This window comes from Podarcis tiliguerta (assembly GCF_965153285.1).
Source record: "Podarcis tiliguerta genome assembly, chromosome: 13".
In the NCBI taxonomy this organism is placed as follows: domain Eukaryota; kingdom Metazoa; phylum Chordata; class Lepidosauria; order Squamata; family Lacertidae; genus Podarcis; species Podarcis tiliguerta.
Genome location: NC_139546.1, coordinates 15822004 through 15849892, shown reverse-complemented (window position 1 = coordinate 15849892; position 27889 = coordinate 15822004). Strand labels below are relative to the sequence as shown.

The 27889-nt window shown below is 43.4% G+C and overlaps 3 protein-coding genes across 3 annotated transcripts; all 3 read right to left on the bottom strand.

The window, feature by feature from the left end:
• Positions 1 to 145: 145 nt before the first annotated feature.
• On the bottom strand, positions 146 to 18176 carry LOC310661754 (vomeronasal type-2 receptor 26-like). Its single transcript, XM_083408143.1, has 6 exons — positions 17629 to 18176; positions 15982 to 16273; positions 4182 to 5036; positions 2974 to 3201; positions 1666 to 1792; positions 146 to 1048 (listed from the first exon to the last, which is right to left on the bottom strand). The coding sequence occupies exons 1-6, from the start codon at positions 17841 to 17843 to the stop codon at positions 150 to 152; spliced, it is 2616 nt and encodes an 871-aa protein (XP_083264269.1). The 5' UTR covers positions 17844 to 18176; the 3' UTR covers positions 146 to 149.
• Positions 10151 to 15058, bottom strand: LOC310661762 (vomeronasal type-2 receptor 26-like; the record flags this gene model as incomplete). The annotated part of the gene is made up of 4 exons (XM_083408168.1): positions 14195 to 15058; positions 12189 to 12416; positions 11296 to 11422; positions 10151 to 11049 (listed from the first exon to the last, which is right to left on the bottom strand). The coding sequence occupies exons 1-4, from the start codon at positions 14987 to 14989 to the stop codon at positions 10151 to 10153; spliced, it is 2049 nt and encodes a 682-aa protein (XP_083264294.1). The 5' UTR covers positions 14990 to 15058.
• A 329-nt stretch (positions 18177 to 18505) lies between the features above and the next one.
• On the bottom strand, positions 18506 to 19638 carry LOC310661792 (vomeronasal type-2 receptor 26-like). Its single transcript, XM_083408250.1, has one exon. It carries the CDS (start codon positions 19596 to 19598, stop codon positions 18699 to 18701), a length of 900 nt encoding a protein of 299 aa, XP_083264376.1. The 5' UTR covers positions 19599 to 19638; the 3' UTR covers positions 18506 to 18698.
• Between the last annotated feature and the right edge of the window lie 8251 nt (positions 19639 to 27889).

The window sequence follows — 27889 nt, the reverse complement described above, 5'->3', positions numbered from 1 at the left end:
TCTCAGGGTGGGGGAGAACCATCTGATTTTTTTTTAATGCACATAAGAAGTTCAATAAACAAATAAAATGAAATTATATCAAGGAGTCGGCAGAAAAATCATTACCCATGTTCTGGGGTAACAGAAAAGAGTGACAACAGGGTACTTTGCTATTTCTTCTTTATTAACTGCTGTTTGTCATTCAGATCAGGCCTCAATATGATAATGTAGCATTTGGGGAAAAAGATGGAACCCAGTAAACCAGCACTGGAGACCAAGATGGAGAAGATCTCCACAGCCACCATGTGTTTGCCCTTGGAGCTCAGATAGACCGGAACAAAGGAGATCCAAACACTACAAAATAACAACATGCTGAAGGTGATGAATTTGGCCTCATTAAAGCTGTCAGGCAGTTTCCTGGCTAAAAATGCTACAACAAAACTGACAGTGGCCAGGAGGCCCATGTAGCCCAGGACACAGTAAAACATGGCAGCTGACCCTTCATTACATTCCAGAATAATTTCTCCCGTCACAGAGTGCTTGTCAAACTGGGGGAACGGGGGAGAGGTTCCCAGCCACACAGTGCAAATACCAGCTTGGATAATAGTACAAGTCAACACAATGGCGCTTGCCAGTCTTTTCCCCACCCATTTCCTCATTCTGGATCCTGGTTTGGTGGCCATGAATGCCAGAACAACAGTAATGGTTTTGGCCAACACACAAGAAACAGTCACTGTGAAAACCACACCAAAAGCCATTTGTCGGACAAGGCAGGTCACTCTGTCTGGTCGGCTGAGGAAGATGAAGGGGCAGAGAAAACAGAGAAGGAGAGACAGGAGGAGAACGTAGGTGAGGTCCCGATTATTGGCCCTGACAATCGGTGTGTCCTGATGCTTCATAAAGATGGCGAGGGAGAATATGGTCAGCAAAGAGGAGAATGCAGAGCCAAAAGCTAAGCTCATCCCAAGCGGTTCTTCCAAAGTCAAGAAGCTGATGGACTTTGGAATGCATTGTGTTTGGTTCCTGTTTGGATAGTGATCTTCTGAGCATCCGACACAGTCATTCATGTCTGAAAAGAAGAAAGGATTCCCTTTAAGGGTGCAACTTGAGAGTAGGTATGCATCCTCCTGGCAGTATGGGACTTACCAGCTGGATGTGCAAGAGACAATCCTTTTCAGACACAGGAGTGACTAGCATGGGGAGAAAGAGCTTTGGACCCCCCTCCCCCAGACAATGATCTCATAGTCTCTTGCCTGGACAGTAAGGGGGTGGGTCTGGACAGCAGGAGGCCTGTGCTTTGCAGGTGCACCGCTGCAACTCATCTCCATCACCACCCAGGTAATCTACTGATAGAAAACCTCTGACCCATGGGGCCATTTTAGCAAATTACACCTACTGGCCCTATATCTGATGTCATCTCTGATGTTAGGTGTAGGGCAGGTAACAGTGTGCTTTGTAAACCCCAACCACCATCTGATCATTTGGGCTTGCAAAGCACTTCTTTGAAAATGCTGGGCCTCGTTGCTGGGCCATCAGCTGGTTGCAATGAAGAGCTCCAAGTCTGTGAACTTCAATCACCATGGAAATCAGAACTACATCAATAGCAACAACTGTGACACCTTTCACTCTGCCACAGACCCTTCACAGGGAATCTGAGTTATCTGAAAGCTACCTGATGTCTCCTACCTTTCTGGTATGAAATCTTGCCTTCTGAACACGGAGCACAGTCATAGCAGCAGAATTTCTCCCCTTCCTTCTTTTTTCTCCTAGTACCAGAAGGGCAATTTTTGTTGCATTGAGAGAGGGGTGGCACCTGTGAATTTTAATTAACCATTAGGAAATGTTTAGCACAGGGGGAATAATGGACATTTGGAGAATCTGAACACCATTTTCTGGGCTGCAAGGGATCAAGTGGATGGGAGAAATGGCCTGCTGAATATTAAGAGAAATTTGAAAGCAATGAGCTGTCAACAGCCTTTAATGGCATCTAATGAGTCAGAAGATCAAAAATCAAAGGGAGGGAGGGAGTTCACATGAACAGTAATACTATTATTTGGAAAAATACATTTCTTATAAAATTCAAAAGGGTTTAAAGTAGAGTTGAAAGGATGTTTTGACATCCTAAGTGATTTAAATAAGCAGCTACTGTATACACTTTCAGGTTCCTTCAGTTTTTCCAGCTGAAGAAACACAAATGTTGGGGACTGAGAACCCCAGACTAAATGCACTGGGCCAACACAAGTTAGGGTAAAGGGACCCCTGACTATTATGTCCAGTCATGGGTGACTCTGGGGTAGCGGCGCTCATCTTGCTTTATTGGCTGAGGGAGCTGGCGTACATGGTCATGTGGCCAGCATGACTAAGCCGCTTCTGGCATACCAGAGCAGCGCTTCGAAATGCTGTTTACCTTCCCGCTGGAGCAGTACCTATTTATCTACTTGCACTTTGGCATGCTTTTGAACTGCTAGGTTGGCAGGAGCAGGGACCGAACAATGGGAGCTCACCTTGTCACTGGGAATCGAACTGCCAACCTTCTGTCTCCAGGCTCAGCTCCCTTTTCTTTCTCCCCAAAGAAGTTGGTTGGAGGTTAAGCTTAGGTCACACTCTGCTGGCCTAGAAATCTTTAAAGAATGTGCTAGACAGGGAAGTGGAAGACCAGGGTTCAAATCCCCACTTGGCCATGAAACTCATTGGGTGACCTTGGACCAGTCACTGCTGCTCTCAGTCTACACTACCTTACAGGGTTGTTGGTTGTTAGGATAAAATGGGAAGTAGGCAAAGGAAAGGTGGACTAAAAATGCAATAAGCAAACAAGCATATAATAATGAACTATGTCCTGGCCTGCATCAGGGCATCAGAGCCCCACAACATTCATAGAGGTTTTCATAAACAAGTGGGGGGAAATACAGGATCCATGTCTCCGCTAGGCTTCCAAGATGCAAACATCACATTTAGGACACACTGGAGTTGCAATTTCCTGAAATCATGCCCCACCTGGTGAAAACTCCTGTGCCACACCATTTTGTCTTCATTGATGGAAAACTCTTTTCCTGGGGGAGCATCCAAATTCATCCATCCAACCTTCATTCTGATGAAGGAGTTATTTGGGAAAGTGACCAAGTTGGTAATATCGAATCCAGCTTCTAATTCCCTGTTCTCACTAAAAGACACTTCTTCTCCCGCACTGTTGTTAAATGAGACACTCCTAAGAAATGGGTGGAGCTGCATTGAGATGGCAGGAAAAGGACAATTGTTTAAAACTCAAACTTATCTTATGTTCAGCATTGCCTTTTAAAGTGCCATTGCCTCTTCCAAGGCAGTAGACAAGATTTCATATAAGTACAAAATAATAACAATAGCAATAATAACTGTAAATTTTGATCTCTCTTTCCTCTGTAGATTCCTCCGTATAGGACTAAGCCACACTGTATATGTATTTCAAAGCTTAAAATCATCATGCAAACATCCATGAAGTTCAATGCAGAAAGGGTATAAATGAAAGAACAGGAAAATGGGGAGAGGGTTAGACTGAGGGAGAAACAGGCAAAAAAGATGTTCCTGTTAAGACTCTAGTTGAGATACAAATTGCCATTTACAATATCACACCTAGCTGTTTTGAAGAGCTGAAGCTCAGGTGAGTGGGTTGTATCCGGTTTTCTCAGAAATGCTCAGAAAAGATAAATATAACTATAAAAAGATGGTTTGTTGTCCAACATGAATGTCACTGTGTATTTCTGATGATACCATTGAAAATATGTTGCCAAAAAAAAAGGCAAGATTAAAGTGGCAGCATTCATAGTAATTGCAACTTAATAAAACACAGCCCAAAAATCTGATGTGGGCCCCTTTGTACCACTCACTCTGGAATATAGCTATAACAAAGATAATCACAAATAATTTGAGATTTTGACAAGGACTAGACACATTTCATATGATTTGGCATATACAGCAGAACCAACGTTTTCAAAACAACCCCCCACAAACCTGGCAAATCTGGAACTATGCTTGCTGATCTGATAAAATTGCACTTAATTGGGACTTTAAAGTCTTTATTTAACTCACGTGCAACTACACATCCTACCTGCCTATTTTTCATCTTTCAATTTTTGTCTGTTGTTAAAATTGTGTTATCTTTGCTTTATCAACAATATAAAATGAAATAATAATTAAAAGATATACAACAACAACAAAAGAGCCATTACCTCCCAAGGCTGCAATTTGTGAAGCTGCAATCTCCATTTTCTCACAATTCCTCTGTCTTTTGCCCTGGATCTGTACCTGGCATCATGTAGAGCATGTGCCACAACATAGACAGCATTGTAGATGCTGTAGCTGTGGCCAGTCATGCTCATCTCAAAGCCAGACGAGGGCAGGCTGTCCAGCTTCTCCTGTCCAGTGCAGGGTTCACTGAACTCAGTACTGGATTTGGAAAAGAAACAATAGAATGTCTGCAGCCAGAACTGCTGAAGAAAACCATCTTCACCTGCCATGAAAGGATTGAGGGAGCGAAGAAGGGTCTTGAATCCTTGCACCTCCTTTGAGTGCACTGTGAAGCAGATGGAGCCATGAAATGGTTGCATACTCTGGCTCATTTGAAAGGCCACTGCTGAGAAATCCAATTGAGCAGTCATAATCCATACCTTCTCCATAGATGTCATGTTTTCTGCACCCCCTGCCGCTAGCCATAGTTGCAAAAAAAAAAAGGACTTGGCTTCTCCATAGACAACGACAGCATTGGCTTTGCTTTCTGCAATAGCAAGATAGGCTTGGAGCCACTGGGGAATCATGTCATAATACTCTTCAAAATATGAGCCTTTTGGAGTTCTCTCTGCAAAGGCCAAGCAAATACCTCTCTGAAAAAGCCGAGTATGCAGGATTTCCATAAATTTCTCTCCACTCTCACTATCCACAGCGAGCAACCCAACCCACGTCCATCCAAAGTGCAGAAGTAACTCAACAATCCCAGTGTACTGATGGGCTTCATTGGGCACCATCCGGTAGAAGGAAGTGGATTGGCTTTGACCAGCATCCTCTGGGGCAAAGGAGCCATAAGTGAGCTAGAAGGAAATGGATACTTAATTCCCATTAATGCAGTAGAAACATTGGTTATGTGTGGATAGCAATGACTAAACCATTGTGCTTTGGACCCGCTGTCTTAGTAAGCCTGTCAGGGAATGGGCAGATGAGGAGGAGTGGTGGAGAGCAGCACCCCAAGAACCTTCCAGAAAGAAGGAAGGGGGGAGAGTATGGTGTGGTGGTTTGAGATGGGTCACACCCAAGAAGGAAAAAGGACCTGGGAAATAATGTTGAGAGCAGTAAAGAGTTAATCTGCTGTGCCTCGGAGCTGAGGGGAAGAGCTTGCCAAGAAGGATGTGACGTAAACTGCCTGCTATGCTGTCTGTGTCCTGGGGAAATCGAAAGCAGTTAGTTGAACTGCCCAGCTTAGGGAGGAGAGGAGCTGGGAAAATGCAGCTACACTCCGATGGATGCCGATCTGTGTATATATGTGTTTTCGGAACATTAAAGAACTTGAGAAACAGGAGCTGACGTCTCGAGGTTCATCCCTTATCACACGCATGATGCTACGCTAATTCTGCTGATGATTTTACGACCTACAGAGGCCCGTGCAGAGGAAACGTGCCAGGCGCCATTAAACAATAAATCTGTCCAAGGAGATTTATTGGAAGAGACCGAACTCAATAAATAACAAATAATAAGTGATGAAGAACCAGAGCAAGGTAGCAATGAACAAAGACAGGAGTCAGATTTCTTAGAAACGGTACAGCAGCCAAGTGACATTCTCTCTCAAGAGAGTTTGTCAGAGCCCCCTCCTTCCACAAGTTCAAGACACGCTCTGCAGAACCCAAAAGAGAATTGTTCTTAGCAGCCACCATAGGCAGCAGGAGGCGTCTGATTTCTAGGAAGAAATGGTCGGTGCAGAGTTGCAATCTGAGCAATATTAGCTCAAGGGTGAGAGCATACTTTCACGTCTTTCTGTCTTCCTGCGGATTAAAATGAAACCACTGAAAAGCTCTCTCTGCTCCTTTGATTTCACTAGGTAGATAGCCGGTGACCTATTGACGGCACCCCTGACAGCCCCAAATTATCCAGGTCAAATCAATTAAGGTAATGTACAAGCGACTGATGAGCCTCCATAATTCATCCTGGTTGGGGTCTACCTGAGGCCAGCAGACCAAGCTGTTCACATACATAGAGTAGGTGTGTACAACTGTATCTTCAAAATGTTCCATTCCTACCTTCTGAAGAATATACACACGTTGGGAAATGGATGAAGACGGATGAAAGCTTTTATTGAATACAATTTGAAATTGTCAAGAGGGCTATGATGGAATGCACAACTTTTCTCAACAGGACAGAGGAAAGAAGAATGAGTCACCATGTTTGACTCTTACCTGGGGAATCTTGTAGACACCTAACATGGCTGCCATGTGGAGGGAAACCTCAAAGTCAAGTCCCCCAATGACGGCCATCAGATATTTCTGTTTGTCACACTGGTAGTTGGGTACGAATCTGTAGTGTGTAGAGAGCAGCTCCAAAGTGGCCCAGTAGGTCATCCTTTCACTGAAGTAACTATCAAAGATGTGGAATCCTAATGTGACATTAGGTAATAGATTGGAATTCTTGTTGATTTCCTTGACTGCAAACACCAAGGCCAGAATTTGCTGATAGTGTTTTGGTACAACACTATAATGAGAGTTAGACATCAAAGCGTATTGCTGTGTACCATTTTTGCTGTGTACCATCTGTTTAAAGAAACTTAGGTTCCATGTCTTTCTGTGCTAGGGAACAACAAGGCAGCTTACAGGCAGATTTAATTAAAGCAATAACGAATTTGGTTTAAACACACGCACACAAAAAACTGCATCACACTGTTCACTCAAGTGAAGCTAGAGTTCCACTAAAATGGCGAGATCCTAGTAAGCCAGGTGTCCTTCAACTTATATTTGCGAAGTTTGTACTTCCTGCCTAAGTGCAGTACCTTACATTTGTCCCTTTTCAAATTTATTTTTTAACCCAATCCTACAATCTGTTAAAGAAATCTTGAACCCTGAGGCAATGCCTACTCGCCTTCTAGGTCATAGGTCTTATTTGTCATCCTGTATTAAAAGCTCCAATTCATCTTGCTTGTTTCCCATTCTCTGTGCCTTTGTGTAGAGACAAATGAAACTAGGAGTCATTCCCTCCAGCTGCGTCCTTCTTGTAGTTTGTTGCCCTTTTGCAGGTTTCTGGAACCCCACCTCAGTTTCCCATGCATAAATGAAGCTATTGCCCCCGGTACCAGGCAACCTTCTGTTGCCTGTAATGTTTTGACTATTACTCTGTGTACATTTTCTTTAAATATTCTGTAAAACCCAATGGTAGAGCATCTGCTTAGCATACAGGTGGGGCTAGGGCAGGCTCCTGTCTCAAATCCTGGAGAGCCACTGCTACTCTGTGTAGACAGTCCTGAGCTAGGTAGACCAATGATTCCTACTGACCATTCACCCATTTCCTGTTGACATCAGAATGCTGGGCTCTCTAGATTATGACACCCATGTTTTCTGCACCCCCTGCCGCTAGCCATATCCCTATAAGTTATAAATCCCCATAGCGAAAATAAATAGTATGTATTTCTGAGCCCACATGGTAACTTAGGAATTAATATGATATGGGAATTGCAAATTTGCAATACTTACAATGAATTCAGAATCTGATGGATGGATGGCCATTGTATGAAGGTTTCATAGTCAACAGAAGACACGATGTGAGAAGCAAGTGCACCAATGATAAGGTCACCTGGCTGATAGTACTTGTGAGGGATATGGAGGTGACTGATGCTACAACTGACATTTGACAGATTCGCCATTTGAGGCAGCAAGAAGATTAACAGCATCAACACTGCCATACTAGGAACAATACACTTTCCTAGACAGAAATTTCCCTGTTTACAGCTAATCAGCATTGGCATTAGAAACAGCCTCAGTACAGCAGCTTGCCTTAAATGGCACTCTCCGAATGCACCAGCTAAATTCCCAAGACTAGGATCCAGCTCCAGGGGAAAGCTCACTAAACAAGTCGGCAGCACCTTAGCATTTGCTGGGGATGGCAGAGAGGGTTTTAATTCTTTTTAGACTGGATTCCTGGATGTCTATGGAGGTCTAATCAGATGCAGATTATTACCATGTAATTGATAATAACAGGGGAGAGAATAATGATCCCTTTCCCTCAGCTGGTCCATTGGAAGTAGCAGAGACAATGATCCACACAGAATAATCCCTCAGCAGCCTTTTCAAGTGTTTTCAAGGCATTGTAATGAGGGGGGAGCAGGAACAAGCCTGTTGCCCCTTCTCCTCCATTGAATCCCTGCTGCCAGTTTCATCACCTACTGTGTTCTCAGAAGAGAGCATCTGTAGCTTTCTCTACTCACTGTACTTTCTTACATAATCCAGAACCCTAAAAGTTGTCAATCACTCAAGAGAATCCACACAGGTAGAGAAGGCTCCTCTCTGGGAATCAACAAGGACCTCTGACCTGCAGCAGTTAGGCCAACCAAGCCTCTCCATTGGGCTCATGGTCCAAACCACATTCACATGTCCATCAGCTGATGTTATGTAAGGCCAGGCATGGGGCAGGTAAACCCATGGGGCCAAGATGAATTCTAGCCACTGGTAGAATTTGGCTGGAAAGGAACAATTGTGAGCAGACTCTGAGTAACTTCAAGGCATGAGTGTGATGATGGACATACGGTCCGTTGGGCCCTGTCTACAGGCCTTTTTAGGGCCCCTAAATATTCAGCTCAATAAACAGAGAATTGAAGAATTGGAAGGGCCCATCACAGGTCATCAAGGTAGACCTCCTGCAATGCAGGGATCACAACTAAAACATCTGTGACAGGCTGGGTGGGTGACATGAGGAGGGCGCAGCAGGAAGGACACATGCCCATTCCATCCTCCTGACACCCTGTCAACCTCATGCTGCTTTGAGGGGCTGGGATGTGGGATCAGACTTGCAAAGCAGAACTGGGCTGGCCTGGGTGGTGTGAGGAGCAAAACGTGCCCTTGGAAAAAACTGTGCCCAGGGCAAAGACGGCCCTTGGGATTTCAGCTATACCCTCTTTTCTCACATGCTGCTTTGTGAAGAGGAAAGTGCATTCAAGAGCAGAGTTTGAGACACAAAGGGTATTGTGAGCTCGGCCCTGACTCTCGGATTCCAAGGATGCAGCACTAGACTTCAAACCACAGGCCTGTAAGGGAGGCAAAATTTAAAACAAAACTTGAGGTAGGGAATTTCTGTCCTGGCTCTTCTTCAACTACTTCTTCATACAAGGGGGAGAGCTGCATGTACACTTCTGAGCTCAGAATTGGTATATGTGGCATCTCACTCTCTCTGGAAAGAGGGGTATTTTCCTCCTTTTCATTTTCTCCTCATAGCATAGAGATATTATCTCTTGATGCCACAGATGAGCCAAAGGGTTCTGTCCTGGGCCTGTTGTTGTCATACCAGACCAATCTCATTTCTTTTCTTTTTTGTGGCATTACAAATGTGGTGGATCAGGAGAATGCTGTGGTCATAGTATATTTTGAGTTCAGTCAGGCTTTTGGCAAAGTCCCCCATTATATTTTCACGAGGTAAAATGTGTGCTGAACATGTGTACAGGAGGGCAACTAGGAAGATGATGGGTGGGAAACCAAGCCTTATGAGCAATGGTTGAGGGAGCTGGGTATGTTTAGCCTGGAAAAAAGAGACTGAGAGGAGATATGATACCCAGCTTCCAGGTAGGGTACCAGATATAGGATACCCAGATATGATACCTCAAGGGCTGCCACATGGAAGATGCAGCAAGCCTTTCTCCTCCTACAGAGAGTAGGACCCAAACCAGTGGATTCAAGTTACAAGAAAGGATGCAGGTGGAGTTTCTGAGCATCTCCACACTTTCTTCTCTGAAATTGGTGGTTTTTTGTGTCCACAAGAGTTCCTCAGTTTTCCAATTGTGCCCTTGGGCTCCCAAAGGTGAGGACGACATCTCCGGGTGAGGGAGAACCATCTGATATTTTTTTATGCACATAGCAAGTTCAATAAACAAATAAAATGAAATTATATCAAGGAGTCGGCAGCAAAATCATTACCCATGTTCTGGGGTAACAGAAAAGAGTGACAACAGGGTACTTTGCTATTTCTTCTTTATTAACTGCTGTTTGTCATTCAGATCAGGCCTCAATATGATAACGTAGCATTTGGGGAAAAAGATGGAACCCAGTAAACCAGCACTGGAGACCAAGATGGAGAAGATCTCCACAGCCACCATGTGTTTTCCCTTGGAGCTCAGGTAAACCGGAACAAAGGAGATCCAAACACTACAAAACAACAACATGCTGAAGGTGATGAATTTGGCCTCATTAAAGCTGTCAGGCAGTTTCCTGGCTAAAAATGCTACAACAAAACTGACAATGGCCAGGAGGCCCATGTAGCCCAGGACACAGTAAAACATGGCAGCTGACCCTTCATCACATTCCAGAATAATTTCTCCCGTCACAGAGTGCTTGTCAAAATGGGGGAACGGGGGAGAGGTTCCCAGCCACACAGTGCAAATACCAGCTTGGATAAGAGTACAAGTCAACACAATGGCGCTTGCCAGTCTTTTCCCCACCCACTTCCTCATTCTGGATCCTGGTTTGGTGGCCATGAATGCCAGAACAACGGTGACGGTTTTAGCCAACACACAAGAAACAGTCACTGTGAAAACCACACCAAAAGCCATTTGTCGGACAAGGCAGCTCACTCTGTCTGGTCGGCTGAGGAAGATGAGGGGACAGAGAAAACAGAGAAGGAGAGACAGGAGGAGAACGTAGGTGAGGTCCCGATTATTGGCCCTGACAATCGGTGTGTCCTGATGCTTCATAAAGATGGCGAGGGACAATATGGTGAGCAAAGAGGAGAATACGGAGCCAAAAGCTAAGCTCATCCCAAGTGGTTCTTCCAAAGTCAAGAAGCTGATGGACTTTGGAATGCATTGTGTTTGGTCCTTGTTTGGGTAGTGATCTTCTGAGCATCCAATACAGTCATTCATGTCTGAGGAAAAAAAGAAAAGATTAGATGCAGACTCATCATGTCTTAAAGAGTAACTACAAATATCTTAGGTATTTCCCAACAAACCAGATACAATGCAATGTGTTTGAACCCCAAGCCAACTAGCATGTGTAGCTACTGGGGCCTCTTACCAGCTTCATCTGGTATGTCAACTGTGGAGATATTTGGATCAGGATGGCCTGGCCACTGTAGTGTGGGGGGGTAAGGGGGGAGAGTTGTGTCTCTTACCCTTCTGGGAAGCAATCCTTCCTTCGGGACATGGAGCACAATCATAGCAGCAGAATTTCTCCCCCTCCTTCTTTTTCTTTCTGGATCCAGGAGGGCAACTTGGGCTACACACAGAATGGGGTGGAACCTGTCCATTGGAATAAGCATGGGAACAGTTTAGCACATACAGCTGTATAGGATCTTTGCTTCCCGTTATCTCAGCTACAATTAGGAACGCATGTCATTCCAAGCATTCTCAGTATTGTATGCGCAGTGGGATTTTAGTATTCACTAAGAGGTGCGAATGATCTCCTTAGAACCAAGTCAGGGAGAAAAATACCACTGTCCACAATTGGGGGGGTGGGGAGGTGCTTTAAATGGCTTTCTTTTGAGCCTCCTCAAATTGAGGGGTGGGTGAATATTCACCAGCCCTGCACCCAATGTCCAGAGACATCCTTGGTGTACTTGTCCCCCCTCTGATCTTCCTGTGCTGAGTAGGGGGGTGTAAGGAGCAGTCTAACACACATGTCTGAACATGGTTAGAAGCCTCTCTGGGATTTGGAACAATGTGTTATTATCACATTTCCCAACTGAAAAGAGGCTTCAGCTGACTCCTTTTAGAAGCTTTCTTCATATCTTCCTCCCAAAGACAAGGAGCAATCAGGGGTGTAGTATGAAGACCTAGAAAACATGCAAATTTCTCATTATGATTTGATCAAAACAATGCTGAACCCAAACGGGTAACAGGTCCTAACCTTCTATTAAAAGAAAACAAAAGCAAAATAAGGAGTCCATGTTCCACATGTGCTTCAAGATATGTACTACACTTTGATAGGAACACACTAGACTCATGATCTGCAATGCAATAATATCTTGTTTACCCACATCTCATGGACATTGCTGTCATTCCTCACCTGGAGAAAACTTTTATGCCACACCATTTTGTCCTCATGAATGGAAAATTGCTTTCCTGGGGGAGCCTCCAGATCTATCCTCCCAACCTTGATTCTCACATAGGAGTTATTTGGGAAAGTGGCCAAGTTCGTAATATCAAATCCCGTTTCTAATTCCCTGTTTTCACCAAAAGATACTTTTTGTCCAGCACTGTTGTTAAATGAGACACTCCTAAGAAAGGGGTGAAGCTGCATTGAAAGGGAAACAAAGGAGCACTGAATTAAAGCCCGAATGTCACTCCTTACTGAACTCACTTTGGGGCAGAGTCTGCCTGTAAATGACAGGGATTTTAAAGCTCAGACTAGAGCTTTAAATCTTTTGAAGGGTGGTTTATACAGCTTTTAAATAAGCTAAAGCACATAGTTCCCTGCTGAACAAGAAACAATTACAAGGGCTGAAGCCACAGGGTGGAAGCTTTTGATTACAGATGCAGTAGCCCCAAAAAGTCTCAATAACATCTTGCCATTCCACTCTGGACCGTCTTGCACAACAAATTCATCATCAAAGGAACTGAATTCATTGTTGCCCACTTCACTACAAGAAACACTGGTGGCTAAAACTCTCTCCTTCCTCCCCTCTCCCTGGTCGGAAGAACCACAGAGCAATTGGAGAAGCCACCGGAATTGTTGGCTTGGTAGGACTTTTCCAACTAACCAATAAGTGTCTTAAAGGCCCACAATAGCAGCGTAAGGGGATGAGAGCTTGTAAAAGGGAAAGAGCAATGGAGGACCTCACTCCCCAGCCCCTAAACTGTGAGATGAAAGCATCCAAAATGCTAAGGAAAGGTTTAATGCTCACAAGGGCTAGAGGACTCTGTGATGTCCTGTGCGAGACATCATTATTTCAGTTGGTACAATTATGGCAGTTGTTGTTGTTTAGTCATTCAGTCGTGTCCGACTCTTCGTGACCGATTGGACCAGAGCACGCGAGGCACTCCTGTCTTCCACTGCCACCCACAGTTTGGTCAGACTCATGTTTGTAGCTTCACAAACACTCTCTAACCATCTCGTCCTCTGTCTTCCCCTTCTCCTTGTGCCCTCCATCTTTCCCAGCATCAGGGTCTTTTCCAGGGAGTCTTCTCTTCTCATGAGGGGGCCAAAGTATTGGAGCCTCAGCTTCAGGATCTGTCCTTCCAGTGAGCACTCAGGGCTGATTTCCTTAAGAATAGATGCATTTGATCTTCTTGCAGTCCATGGGACTCTCAAGAGTCTCCTCCAGCACCATAATTCAAAAGTGTCAATTCTTCGGCGATCAGCCTTCTTTATGGTCCAGCTCTCACTTCCATACATCACTACTGGGAAAACCATAGCTTTTACTATACGGACCTTTGTTGGCAAGGTGATGTCTCTACTTTTTAAAATGCTGGCTAGGTTTGATTATGGCAGTTATGAACAGTCTTAACAGAGCAGCAGTTATGTTCTGTTATGCTGCTTCCTGTCTCAGAGTTAGTCAGTCTGTAGCAGTTTTTGTCTTAGATTCAAATCTATGTAAGATGTATTGGTAACATAAGGAACACCTGCCTGTTTGGTATATTTAATCTAACCCGTGCAAGTACACTGAGTAAAAGTTATTCTCTGTTTAAAATATAAAAGAGAGTCCATTGCATAGTTTTTATAGGAGTGGAAAGGGAGCTACTTAAAGGGTCAAACAACCCAAGCTCTCTTCCACATAACTCTGTAAATAGAAACTAGTTTTAATTCCCATGTAAACAATCAAAGATTGGCAAAGCACATTCTCCTTCATGGAGAGCACCTGTTGCCGTGGGGTCTGACAGGCCACCCCTCTGTTGCTGGTCAGGATCGTTTAGATGGCCACTGGCAGTGATTGGGCTGTTTGGGTTACTGGGAAAATTTTGATTTACCAATTTGTGAGATGGACCAAAGGTTTTATACACATCTGGAAGGCCGAGGTTGAAGCAGCCTGACTGGACGTCATGATCCCACCCATGTCAAATGGTAACCAGTACCTGCCAAGATTGCAGCTTCGGAAGCTCCTGCATCTCTCCTTCCATCGCTGCCCTCTGCTTGGACCTGTGCAACAATGTGTTATGTAAAGCATGTGCCATGGCATAGACAGCATTATAGACACTGTAGCTGTGGGCAGTCATGCTCATCTCAAAATCAGATGAAGGGAGATCCTCCAGCTTCTCCTCTCCACTGCAGCTTCCACTGGGCTTCTCCTCCATGTTGGACTTTGGAAATAAACAGTGAAAAACCAGGGTCCAGAACTGCTTGAGAAAACCATCTCCATTTTCCTCAAAGGGGTTTAGGAGCTGAAGAAAGGCTCTGAATCTTTGCACCTCATTGGAATGAACTGTAAAGGAGATGGAACCTTGGAAGACTTGCATATCCCATCTTTTTGGATAAGTGGTTCCTATGAAATCGAGCTGAGCAGTCAGAATCCACACTTTCCTCATAGGTGTCCCAGCCACATTTCCCCCTTCCCATTGTGCTAACATTGGTTGTAAGGCAAGTATGGATGCAGAATTCCCACATAAAATAACAGCACTGGCTTTGCTCTTCACAATCACTTGATTCACTTGGAGATACAGTAAAGGAAGGTTATTATACGCATAACTAGCTTGGGGAGTTCTCTCTAAGAAGGCTAAGCAAATATTTTTACTGGAAAGCAGAGGTTGCAGCGCCTGCATACACTTCTCTCCACTCTCATTATTGCCCGCAAGTAATCCTACCCACGTCCATGAAAAGTGGACAAGTAACTCAACAATCCCAGTGTACTGATGGTCATCGCTGGGCACCATCCGATAGAAAGGAGTGGATCGGCTTTGGTCCGTGTTCTGTGGAGCAAAGGAGCCATAACTGAGCTGAAAGGAAATGAAGAAATATAAATTGGTTCATGGATGTAGTAGAAGGAACTCATATGCGGTGTCTGTTCTGTCAAAAAGAGTGGGAGAGAAAATTGCATTTCCCGAGATAAGAACCAGGAGAGGTTGGATGATACATAGCTCCAACTTCCAAGAAAGAGTCATAGACACAGGATTGTAGAAGGATAAGTAACCTCACACCCAGGGCCTTATGCTGCCCTCGGGATACTCTACAGAGCTTGCCCCCAGGACACATGTCTCACTCATCCTGTGCCACACCCTCCTCCAGTTCATGTACTTGGCTAGTACAGTATGTGTCTCTGAACAGTAATACTGCCTCTTGCTTGCCTGGATAGAGAGAGGTTGGTTTGGAAACATCTGACGTTTCCATGGCTGAACTGCAGCCTACAGAACTAGAGTCATGTGTCTTGTCTCAACCACCACTGATATGTGACCCCTTATCAGAACGGCCTGATATGGTTGTTCACTTCGTACAATGGTAGGGACGGCCCTGGTGGAGGCTATTCTCTCTATCCTCCTCATGGAAGGTGTAAAAGGTGACATCAGAGACAACCTTATGGTCACACAACCCATTTACTGCTCACCAGGCACCAATAATGTTTTCTTTCTGATACAAGGCAACCTTCGGGGGGGGGGATTAAGCTGTTTCTATTTTTTATATCTAAATGCTTTAAATAGAGAAATCCTCCTAAAGTGACTTACCATTAAATTACATTTTCAAAACCTAGTGCTATTTTTCTAGAGAAAGAGGTGCTGGAGCCCACCTTGAACTTCTCTCTTGTTCTCATAGAATGGCAATGATGCCCAACTGAGAGGTGCCGGCGCTGAGCTATGGCAAACACTGGGTGAACACTGGTTAGGAAAGATAATAATAAGTGAGCTGTGAAGTGCCCAAATCAGTATTTTACCTGGGGAATCTTGTAGACACCCAATATGGTTGCCATGTAGAGGGATGTTCCAAAGTCAAGTCCCCCAATGACAGCCATCAGATTTTTTTCAATTCCGCACCTGTAGTTGGGTACATATCTGGGATGCATGGAAATAAGGTCCAGAATGGCCTGGTAGGTCATCCGATTATTGATGTAACTGTCATAGATGTGGAATCCCAAGGTGATATTAGGCAAGATCGTGGGGTTCTCATTGATCTCCTTGACCGCAAACACCAAAGCTAGAATATGCTGATAGTTCTTAGGCATAATACTGCAATGGATAATTTTATGATGTATAACAGAGATATGCAAGCCATTGGAAAATTGCTCCTAGGCAATTGTTGCTGCTCCTCCAATACTATCTACTGCTTAGGATGCCCCCCTTTACTCCTTAAGAGCTTTGTATCATCTTAACAGGGAACTCTTTTGTTGGTTCAGATCCGTTTGAAAATGAGGAGAGAGAGGTAGGATAGTAACCAACATTTCTAGACCCGTGAAACATTTTCAACTTGACATATTTTCAACCTGGGGTGCTATGTGAGTTTGTGATAGCCTGGCTTGGAGGAGAACATCCTACCCCTTGGTAACCTATTCCTATACTTAGGTGTGGCTGCTCTTACAAGAGTATCTACTAAATTGGCTGCCACTCTTTACCTCATCAGACCTATGCATACTTTGTTTACATTTGTTAGATTCCTCACCCAAAACTCTTCTCAGGATTGTTTTAATGTTCAGACCAGAGAAGGGCACCTTACTTTATCTCCAACATGCACCCTTACCTCTGAAATCAGGATGGTGCTGTGGAGAGCATAGAAAGAGGTGGAATTTCTATTTCTCTCCCCATCCCTCACCATAACACACTCTGGGGTCAAAGCAAGCCTCTCTCAAGAACTCAAAGTGAAACCAGAGAGCTATCCTACCACTTGCACTTTGGGAAGTATCCTGTCACCTCCCCCATCCCCTATATCTCCCTCCTGCCTGGTGATGGGTACTGGAAGCTTTCAACAGTTGGTTACGTCTCTGAGGGTGCTTCCAGGTTGCCAATGTTTTGGGTTGTGATTCTAACACCTATGAGGAAATTCAGCGCAAAGTGTGGGACAATGCAAGCTTCACACATTATTTAAGCTCCACACAAACAAATCAGAATGAGTGCTCATTAAAAAGCCAACACTGTCTAATATGGATGAATGCTAAATAAACAAGTCATCTGAAAGTGACTCTGGTGTTTGCACCTGTTTGGGGACTCTGCTTCTCTTACTTCTTTGGCTCTTCAGTGCATTCAGAAGCCCCTCATTTCAAGAAGGGCTTTCACAGCGGAAGCTCAGATTTCCAAGTAAGACTAAACCTTTGCTCCTCTAATGAAGCGCTGCCTGGAAGAGAATTGTGAAGAAGAGGGAGGAAATGGGGGAACAGAACTGATCAGCAAGTCCAAGCTATCTCATGTTACTAGCAGTTTCAGATCAACATTTCCCTTCCTCCTCAGTTTTGCACCTAACTCTTATTCCTCTCTTCACTGGGGAAAAGAAATCCCGCTGAAATCATGGGGGCTTGTTTCTGAGTAAGCATGGTTAGCATTCGGGAATCAGAATCAAATGATTCCTTGATGTGTACTTGATTACTACTTACAAGAAAGTACCGACTTGATGGGTGATAAGGATTTCTCTGAAGTCTTCTTTAGCAAAAGAGCCAAAGATATGAGAAGCAAGTCCACCAATTATAAAGTCACCAGGCTGATAGAATTCATGTGGAATGCTGAGCGAATGATTGGTGGTGCAACGGTTGTTATGTTTGCACATCACACGTGGCAGAAAGGAGAGAATGGACACAATAATCAGCAGCATACTGAGGCCAATGTTCCTTCTAGTCACACACCTTTACTTCCATCGAGAACATGCCTGTTAGCTTCAGAACCAACCTCACTAGAATCTTTTGCCCTCACACAAATGCCATGTCATTCCACCAACCCACAGATTAAAAGGCTGTCTTACAACTCTCCAGGTGAAAAGTGAAAATCCTGCCTCTTCCTCTGCCCTCCCCATTGTTTGAAATGGCAGGAAGGGATTCTTTAGTACTAGTCTTTGACTAGTATTCTCTCGAAATCTATGAGGACCTTATCCAAAGGAGATTCAGTGATGACAAGTGTGATAATTACCAATGAGATAATAACTAGGTGCTGTTATTGCCAGGAAGATCGGTAGGAAAACATGTTTTGTGATGTTCAATGAAAAGCCATCTCTGTCAATTCCTGAGACAACACACAAAGGGCACACAAAGTAAACCACAAAGAATAAGAAAAGAACAGAACATTGAGCCTATCTTTTTTCAAAGAAGGAATGCTTCATGTGATCATAGAATATGCATTATCTGTCCTCTAAAGCTTCCTGCATGAACCTCCCTTTTTTAGCTTACTGACTATTACACCAAAATAAACTAGGGGAAGGCAGGTTCGGTTTGAAAGTAGGAAGGTTTATACAGGGGCGTATCTATTATGAAATGAATGTGGCACCTGTAGCAGTGCCAATTTGTAGTTTCAGTACATGGATAATTCCAAGGCTTTAATGGTCTAATATCTCAAAGAGGACACCGCTGACAACAAAAATGGTACAAAGCAATTAATACAAAATAACTGTGTGATGGAGAGCATATGAATATTAACTATAGAGTAGTCTGAAATAAAAGACTGGCAGTGGGATATACTACTGTTTCCTCCTTATTAACTGCTGTTTGTCATTCAGATCAGGCCGCAACACAATGATGTAGCATTTGGGGTAAAAGATGAAACCTAGTAAGCCAGCACTGGAGGCCAAGATGGAGAAGATCTCCACAGCCACCATGTATTTCCCCTTGGTGCTCAGGTACACTGGAAGAAAGGAGACCCAAACACTACAAAACAACAACATGCTGAAGGTGATGAATTTGGCCTCATTAAAGCTGTCAGGCAGTTTCCGGGATAAAAATGCTACAACAAAACTGACAAAGGCAAGGAAGCCCATGTAGCCCAGGACACAGTAAAACAGGGCAACCAACCCTTCATTACAGTCTAGTATTATTTTGTCCATCACAGAGTGCGAGTCAGAATTGGGGAAAGGTGGAGAGGTTCCTAACCACACAGCACAAATACCAGTTTGGATAAGGGAACAAGAAAGCACAGTGCTGCTTGCCAGTCTTTTCCCCACCCATTTCCTCATTCTGGATCCTGGTTTGGTGGCCCCAAAGGCCAGAACCACAGTGATGGTTTTGGCCAAAACACAAGAAACAGTCACTGTGAAAATGATACCAAAAGTCACTTGACGAAGAAGGCAAGTCACTGTGCTTGGGGGGCTGATGAAGATGAAGGGGCAAAGAAAGCAGAGCAGAAGAGAGGTGAGGAGCATGTAAGTCAGATTCCGGTTGTTGGCCCTGACGAGTGGTGTGTTCTGATGTGTAATGAAAATGACTAGGACCAATATTGTGAGCAGTGAGAAAAAGGCAGAGAGGAAAGCTAAGCTCATCCCCAAAGGTTCTTCAAACGTCAAGAAGCTTATTGTCTTTGGAATACATTGTGTTTGGTCTTTGTTTGGATAGTGACCTTCTGAGCATCCGACACAGTCATTCATGTCTGGGGGGAAACAAAGAATTGAATGTTAGTCAAGTGTATTTGAGGGCAGCTACTTGTGCAGTAGCTGGGGCAGCTAATAAACAAACAACAACAACTTGTGCAGTGGGACGTGGGCTGTGGGTTACACCACAGAGCCTAGGACTTGCCAATCAGAAGGTTGGCGGTTCGAATCCCTACAACGGGGTGAGCTCCCGTTGCTTGGTCCCTGCTCCTGCCAACCTAGCAGTTCGAAAGCACGTCAAAGTGCAAGTAGATAAATAGGTACCACTCCAGCAGGAAGGTAAACAGCGTTTCCGTGCGCTGCTCTGGTTCGCCAGAAGCGTCTTAGTCATGCTGGCCACATGTACACCAGCTCCTTTGGCCAGTAAAGCGAGATGAGCGCCACAACCCCAGAGTCGGCCACGACTGGACCTAATGGTCAGGGATCCCTTTACCTTTACTTGTGCAGTACCTCAACTTGGATGTATGAGAGGTGTCCTAGCCAGACACAGGAGTGGTTGGTGTGGGAGGTTGGTGCTTTGCGGCCCCCTCCTGACAGCAGAGTATTGCTACTTCTTACTTTCATGAGCACTGAGAACATGTCCTGGAGGGGTGGTTGGATCAGGATGAAAGGAGGGAGAAGTTTGAGGAGTTGCTAGCTGAAAATGCCAGGGAGGGATCCAGTGAGCTGGGTCAGGGCCTCCTGAGACATGTCTGTCTGAGGGGGATATCGCAGGTGAGAGGTCTGTATATGAAAGCGACTCATACTACAAGCAGTAAGGGACTCTTCTATTAAGGATAAGGTTTAATTTCCTGAAATGGGAATGTTTGCTTATGTTGAATTGTTGTTTGTGTGTTTTCCTTTAGCAGTAGCTCTCTCGTTTGATTGGCTGACTGTGAATCACATGAGAGAGGCATTCCATTCTGTTGTGACTGCTATTCGAGTAACTGTCGTTTTTTCACGTGTGTGTGTGTGTGTGAAAGAGAGTGAGTGAGTGAGAGAGAGAGAGAGAGAGAATGACTACTGCAAAGAGGGTCCCAAAATGTTAATACGGAGAAACTTTTACTCACTATAAGGAACAAAGTGAAATTAGTATGAGATTGTAGATATGTTCTTCTCAGTTATATGATTATGAAAGTCAAACTGTTTTGAACATAAAGAGTCTGGACAGTGCATATCCTCAAAATTTATTCCATTTTTGTAATATATACACAACCTGGCTGTACTAGAGTTGTTCCTCAGGAGTGAGCTGCATGGGAAGGCAGTGCCCTAGAGCTCCCTTCCTGACTGCAAGATCTCTGCTGCTTAGCTGGATGGTGAGGGGGCAGGGCAGGGCAGTGGCTGACCTGTGCTCTACAGGTACATTGGCAGAACAAATCTCCACTTCCCCGCCCCCATCGCTGTCCAGGCAATCTAGTGCTAGGGAACCTCTTGCCCATCATGCTTTTTAGGACAAATCACACCTAGGATGTTAGGATACTGCAAGGGAGACAAAGTCCATCATAACTCCACGTCGTCTCCGGACGTCCATTGATCTCCAGTAGACACGCAGTATCAGCAATTAGCGACACGAGCTCCAGAAATAACTTCCCACATTCCAGAGCCGTGCACGCTCTATCAGCAGATAACGCACAGCGAAAGATGCAATCAGGAGAGCATGATTTACAATTTTATTTCTGCGTTGATCAGAAGGAAGAGAAACATGACTGCCTGCTTCAGATGTCTCTGGCAGAGAGAGAGAGAAACGAAAGCAAGGACACAACATAAACATCCTGTGAAAACAGGAAATACGCAGACTCTGACACAAAAAGCCTGCTCCCTTTTAAGGTGGAACGGAAATATCCTAACATAGGGCAGGTAAAGTTGTACTTTGCAAGCCCTGGTGATTAGTTGATGGTTGGGTCTGTTTCCAAGTGCTGTGTCCCTTTGCAAACCTGATCACTGGCTGATTGTGGTGAGGAGCTGCACAGCTGAGAGCAAAAAAATACGACATGTATATAGTGCCTCATACCATTCTGAAATGAAATCTTGCCTTCGGGACATTGGGCACAGTCATAGCAGCAGAATTTCTCCCCCTCCTTCTTCTTTCTGCTGGAACCAGGAGGGCATTTTTTGTTGCAAAGGGAGGGGGGTGGCACCTGCCAATTTGAATTAAGTATGAAAGCAGTTAAGTGCACAGAAAATGATTGGCTTTTGGAAAAGCTGAATTCCATTTTCTGGGCTATTAAGTGAATTGGAGAAATGGCACACTGAATACTAAGAATATTTTGAATGCTGATGCATTTTACTGCAGACTAAGAGCCATAATGGCATCTGTTACTAATGTGACTAAATATGTCCTTATATCCCAGTTGAAGTTATGGCCATTTCAACAAGAATCTTTTTTGAAAGGGGGAGATTAGATATTTCTAAAGAGGTTTCCTGCAGGTTAGACTTAGATACCACTCATCTCATCTCCAAAACTTTAAATAATTCTCTTTAGCACTGGAACAAAAGATAATGTCCTTATCTAGTTGATAGCTTCACTACATTTGTGCAAGCCTGGGAAAGTGACCAAGTTGGTCATATCGAATCCAGCTTCTAATTCCCTGTTCTCACTAAAAGACACTTCTTCTCCCGCACTGTTGTTAAATGAGACACTCCTAAGAAATGGGTGGAGCTGCATCGAGATGGCAGGAAAAGGACAATGGTTTAAAACTCACACTTATCTTATGTTCAGCATCACCTTTGAAAGTGCCATTGCCTCTTCCAAGGCAGTAGACAAGATTTCACATAATCACAAAATAATAAAACAGCAATAATAATGACAAATTTTGATCTATAGCTGCCCAAAAATCTAATGCTGGACACTTTGTGCTGCTCACTCTGGACTATAGCTAAAACAGAGATAATCACAAATAATTTGAGATTTCGATAAGGACTACAACCTCCAGACACTTTCTATATGATTTGGCATATACAGCAGAACCAACGTTTTCAGAACAACCCCCCACAAACCTGGCAAATCTGGAACTATGAACTATGCTTGCTGATCAGATAAAATTGGACTTAATTTGGACTTTAAAGTCTTTATTTAACTCACGTGCAACTACACATCCTAAATGCCTATTTTACAGTTCGGTTATTCGTCTTTCACTTTTTGACTGTTGTTAAAATTGTTCTCTTTTCTTTATCAACAATATAAAATGAAATAATAATTAAAAGATATACAACAACAACAAAAGAGCCATTACCTGCCAAGGCTGCAATTTCTGAAGCTGCGGTCTCCATCTTCTCACAATTCCTCTGTCTTTTGCCCTGGATCTGTACCTGGCATCATGTAGAGCATGTGCCACAACATAGACAGCATTGTAGATGCTGTAGCTGTGGCCAGTCATGCTCATCTCAAAGCCAGACGAGGGGAGGCTGTCCAGCTTCTCCAGTCCAGTGCAGGGTTGACTGAACTCAGTACTGGATTTGGAAAAGAAACAATAGAATGTCTGCAGCCAGAACTGCTGAAGAAAACCATCTTCACCTGCCATGAAAGGATTGAGGGAGCGAAGAAGGGTCTTGAATCCTTGCACCTCCTTTGAGTGCACTGTGAAGCAGATGGAGCCATGAAATGGTTGCATACTCTGGCTCATTTGAAAGGCCAATGCTGAGAAATCCAGATGAGCACTCATAATCCATACCTTCTCCATAGATTTCACATTTTCTGCTTTCCCTGCCGCTAGCCATAGTTGCAAAAAACAGAAGGACTTGGCTTCTCCATACACAACAACAGCATTTGCTTTGCTTTCCACAATAGCATGATAGGCTTGGAGCCACTGGGGAATCATGTCGTAATACTCTTCAAAATATGAGCCTTTTGGAGTTCTCTCTGAAAAGGCCAAGCAAATGCCTCTCTGAAAATGCCTCTCTGGATGAAGACGGATGAAAGCTTTTATTGAATACAATTTGAAATTGTCAAGAGGGCTATGATGGAATGCACAACTTTTCTCAACAGGACAGAGGAAAGAAGAATGAGTCACCATGTTTGACTCTTACCTGGGGAATCTTGTAGACACCTAAGATGGCTGCCATGTGGAGGGAAACCTCAAAGTCAAGTCCCCCAATGACGGCCATCAGATATTTCTGTTTGTCACACTGGTAGTTGGGTACAAATCTGTAGTGTGTAGAGAGCAGCTCCAAAGTGGCCCAGTAGGTCATCCTTTCACTGAAGTAACTATCAAAGATGTGGAATCCTAATGTGACATTAGGTAATAGATTGGAATTCTTGTTGATTTCCTTGACTGCAAACACCAAGGCCAGAATTTGCTGATAGTATTTTGGTACAACACTGCAATGAGAGTTGGACATCAAAGCGTTTTGCTGTGTACCATTTTTGGTCAATCTGTTTAAAGAAACTTAGGTTCCCTCTCTTTATATGCTAGGGAGCAACAAGGCAGCTTATTTAATTAAACCAATAAAGAATTTGACTCAAACACACACACACCAAAAACTGCATCACACTGTTCACTCAAGTGAACCTAGAGTTCCACTAAGATGGCGAGATCCTAGTAAGCCAGGTGTCCTTCAACTTATATTTGTGAAGTTGGTACTTCCTGCCTAAGTGCAGAACCTTACATTTGTCCCTATTGAAATTCATTTGTTAACCCAATCCTCCAATCTGTTAAAGAAATCTTGAACTCCAAGGCAATGCCTACTCGCCTTCTAGGTCATAGGTCTTATTTGTCATCCTGTATTAAAAGCTCCAATTCATCTTGCTTGTTTCCCATTCTCTGTGCCTTTGTGTAGAGACAACTGAAACTAGGAGTCATTCCCTCCAGCTGCGTCCTTCTTGTAGTTTGTTGCCCTTTTGCAGGTTTCTGGAACCCCACCTCAGTTTCCCATGCATCAATGAAGCTATTGCCCCCGATAGCAGCCAACCTTCTGTTGCCTGTAATGTTCTGACAATTACTCTATGTACCTTTTCTTTGAAGATTCTGTAAAACCCAATGGTAGAGCATCTGCTTAGCACACAGGTGGAGCTGGGGCAGACCCCTGTCTGAAATCCTGGAGAGCCACTGCTACTCTGTGTAGACAGGCCTGAGCTAGGTAGACCAATGGTTCCTACTGGACATTCACCCATTTCCTCTTGACATCAGAATGCTGGGCTCTCTAGATTATGACACCCATGTGACTGGTTGTGGTTATGGCTCCTCCTCTCCCTTAAGCACTGCTCTGGAAAGTGGGGTGCAGGAGCTTGGGGGTGAGAGAGAAACACACCACCCAGAACATAATGTCATATCTCACTGGAAGACTGCTCTTTCTTTGCTTCCACGCTGGATCCGACAATTCACATCGTTCCTACAGGCTTGCCGAAAAAAATATTGTCTGTCTTGATCATTTTAGATGTTAAAATTCAGGTGGTGGGGAGGGTTAAGTCTAAGACTGATCCTATGTTGTGTAAGAGGAGGGGATATTTTGCACCCCTCCCCAGGTCGGAGTTAAACAATTTAAATTAAGAGCATTTGCAGATGACTTGGTTTTGACATTGCAGGAGCCAGAGTCCAGTGTGAAGAGGGTTTTAGAACTGATTCAAGAGTTTGGTCGATTAGCAGGTTTTAAACTCAACAAAACAAAAACTAAGGTTTTGACAAAGAATCTAACAGAAAAAGAGAAAGAAAGGTTTCAGAATGAGACAGGTTTGACAGTGGTGAAAAAAGTGAAATATCTGGGAATTATTATGACCTCAAAAAATGGGAACTTATATAAGGATAACTACGAAAAATGTTGGATGGAGATAAAAAAAGATCTAGATATATGGTCTAATCTAAAACTCTCACTGTTAGGTCGTATTGCTGTGATAAAGATGAATGTATTGCCAAAAATGTTATTTTTGTTCCAGACACTGCAGATTATTGATAAAATGGACTGTTTCAAGAAGTGGCAGAAAGATATATCCAGATTTGTCTGGCAGGGCAAAAAGCCAAGAATAAAATTTAAAATATTAACAGATGCAAAGGAAAGAGGAGGCTTTGCCCTGCCAGACTTGAAACTTTACTATGAAGCAGCAGCTTTTTGCTGGCTGAAAGAATGGCTACTTCTTGAAAATACAGATATACTGGATTTAGAAGGATTCAATAATGCGTTTGGGTGGCATGCTTACTTATGGTATGACAAGGTCAAAGTTCACAGAATGTTTAAGATTCACATTGTCAGGAAAGCATTGTTTAATGTATGGATTAGATATAAGGATTTCTTTGAAAATAAGACTCCAAGGTGGTTATCTCCGATGGAAGCAAAAGCAGTCAAAAAACTCAATATGGAGGCCAATTGGCCAAAATATTGGGAGATACTAGAACAAGATGGAGACAAATTGAAACTGCAGAGTTTTGACAAATTAAAAAGTAAAGTCCGTGATTGGCTCCACTATCATCAGATAATGGAGGCATATAAATTGGATAGAAAAATTGGCTTCCAGGTGGAAAAATCAAAATTGGAAACAGAATTGCTAGAACCCAAAACTAAGGTATTGTCAAGAATGTATAATCTGCTGCTGAAATGGAATACACAGGATGAGGAAGTGAAATCAGTAATGATTAAATGGGCACAAGATGTGGGTCACAACATAATGCTAGCCGACTGGGAACGGTTATGGACCACTGGGCTAAAGTTTACGGCATGTAATGCCCTAAGAGAAAATATTATGAAAATGATATACAGATGGTACATAACACCAGTCAAACTAGCAAAAATTTATCATATGCCCGATAACAAATGTTGGAAATGTAAAGAAACTGAAGGTACCTTTTTTCATCTCTGGTGGACATGCCCAAGGATTAAGACCTTTTGGGAGATGATCTATAATGAACTGAAGAAAGTATTTAAATACACATTCCCAAAGAAACCGGAGGCCTTTCTCCTGGGCATGGTCAACCAAGAGGTACGTATGAAAGACAGGATATTTTTTATGTACGCCACAACAGCAGCAAGAATACTTATTGCAAAGTATTGGAAGACACAAGAATTACCCACGCTGGAGGAATGGCAGATGAAAGTCATGGACTATATGGAATCCGCAGAAATGACTGGCAGAATCAGAGACCAGGGTGAAGAGACGGTGGAGGAAGATTGGAAGAAATTTAAAGACTATTTACAGAAACACTACAAGATTAATGAATGTTAAAATAACATCAGATTGAATGTAGAAGGTTATTGGAGTAAAATTTTAAGGATCAGAAGACCCAACATTCTAAGTTCTAAGCATTGAATAAGCTATATTAAGACATTCAAATCAGAAAAGAGGTTAATTATGACAGAGGGAAGGGATTTGTTGTTTAATTGTATGAATTGGAATACAGGGAAGGGAGACTCGGGGAAGTCAGAGAAACAAGTTAATGCAAGATTAATATGAAGATAAGATTGTTTTTATTTCTGTTTTTTGTAGTATGTTATGTTTGTGTAATTCTGTATGTTTTTGGTGTATTGTTTGTTGTTTTGTTTTGCTTTGTTGTCTTTTATGCAAAAACGAATAAAATATTTATTAAAAAAAAAAATATTTTGCACCCCTCCCTATAAGTAATAAATACCCATAGCGAAAATAAATAGAAAGTATTTCTGAGCCCACATGGTAACTTAGGAATTAATATGACATGGGAATTGCAAATTTGCAATACTTACAATGAATTCAGAATCTGATGGATGGATGGCCATTGTATGAAGGTTTCATAGTCAACAGAGGACACGATGTGAGAAGTAAGTGCACCAATGATAAGGTCACCTGGCTGATAGTACTTGTGAGGGATATGGAGGTGACTGATGCTCCGATTGACATTTGACATATTCACCATTTGAGGCAGCGAGAAGATTAACAGCATCAACATGCCATACTAGGAACAATACACTTTCCTAGACAGAAATTTCCCTGTTTACAGCTAATCAGCATTGGCATTAGAAACAGCCTCAGTACAGCAGCTTGCCTTGAATGGCACTCTCCAAATGCACCAGCTAAATTCCCAAGACTAGGATCCAACTCCAGGGGAAAGCTCACTAAACGAGTCGGCAGCACCTTAGCATTTGCTGGGGATGGCAGAGAGGGTTTTAATTCTTTTTAGACTCGATTCCTGGAAGTCTATGGAGGTCTAATCAGAAGCAGATTATTACCATGTAATTGATAATAACAGGGGAGAGAATAATGATCCCTTTGCCTCAGCTGGTCCATTGGAAGTAGTAGCGACAATGATCCACACAGAATAATCCCTCAGCAGCCTCCTTCAAGTGTTTTCAAGGCATTGTAATGAGGGGGGAGCAGGAATAAGCCTATTGCCCCTTCCCCTCCATTCCAT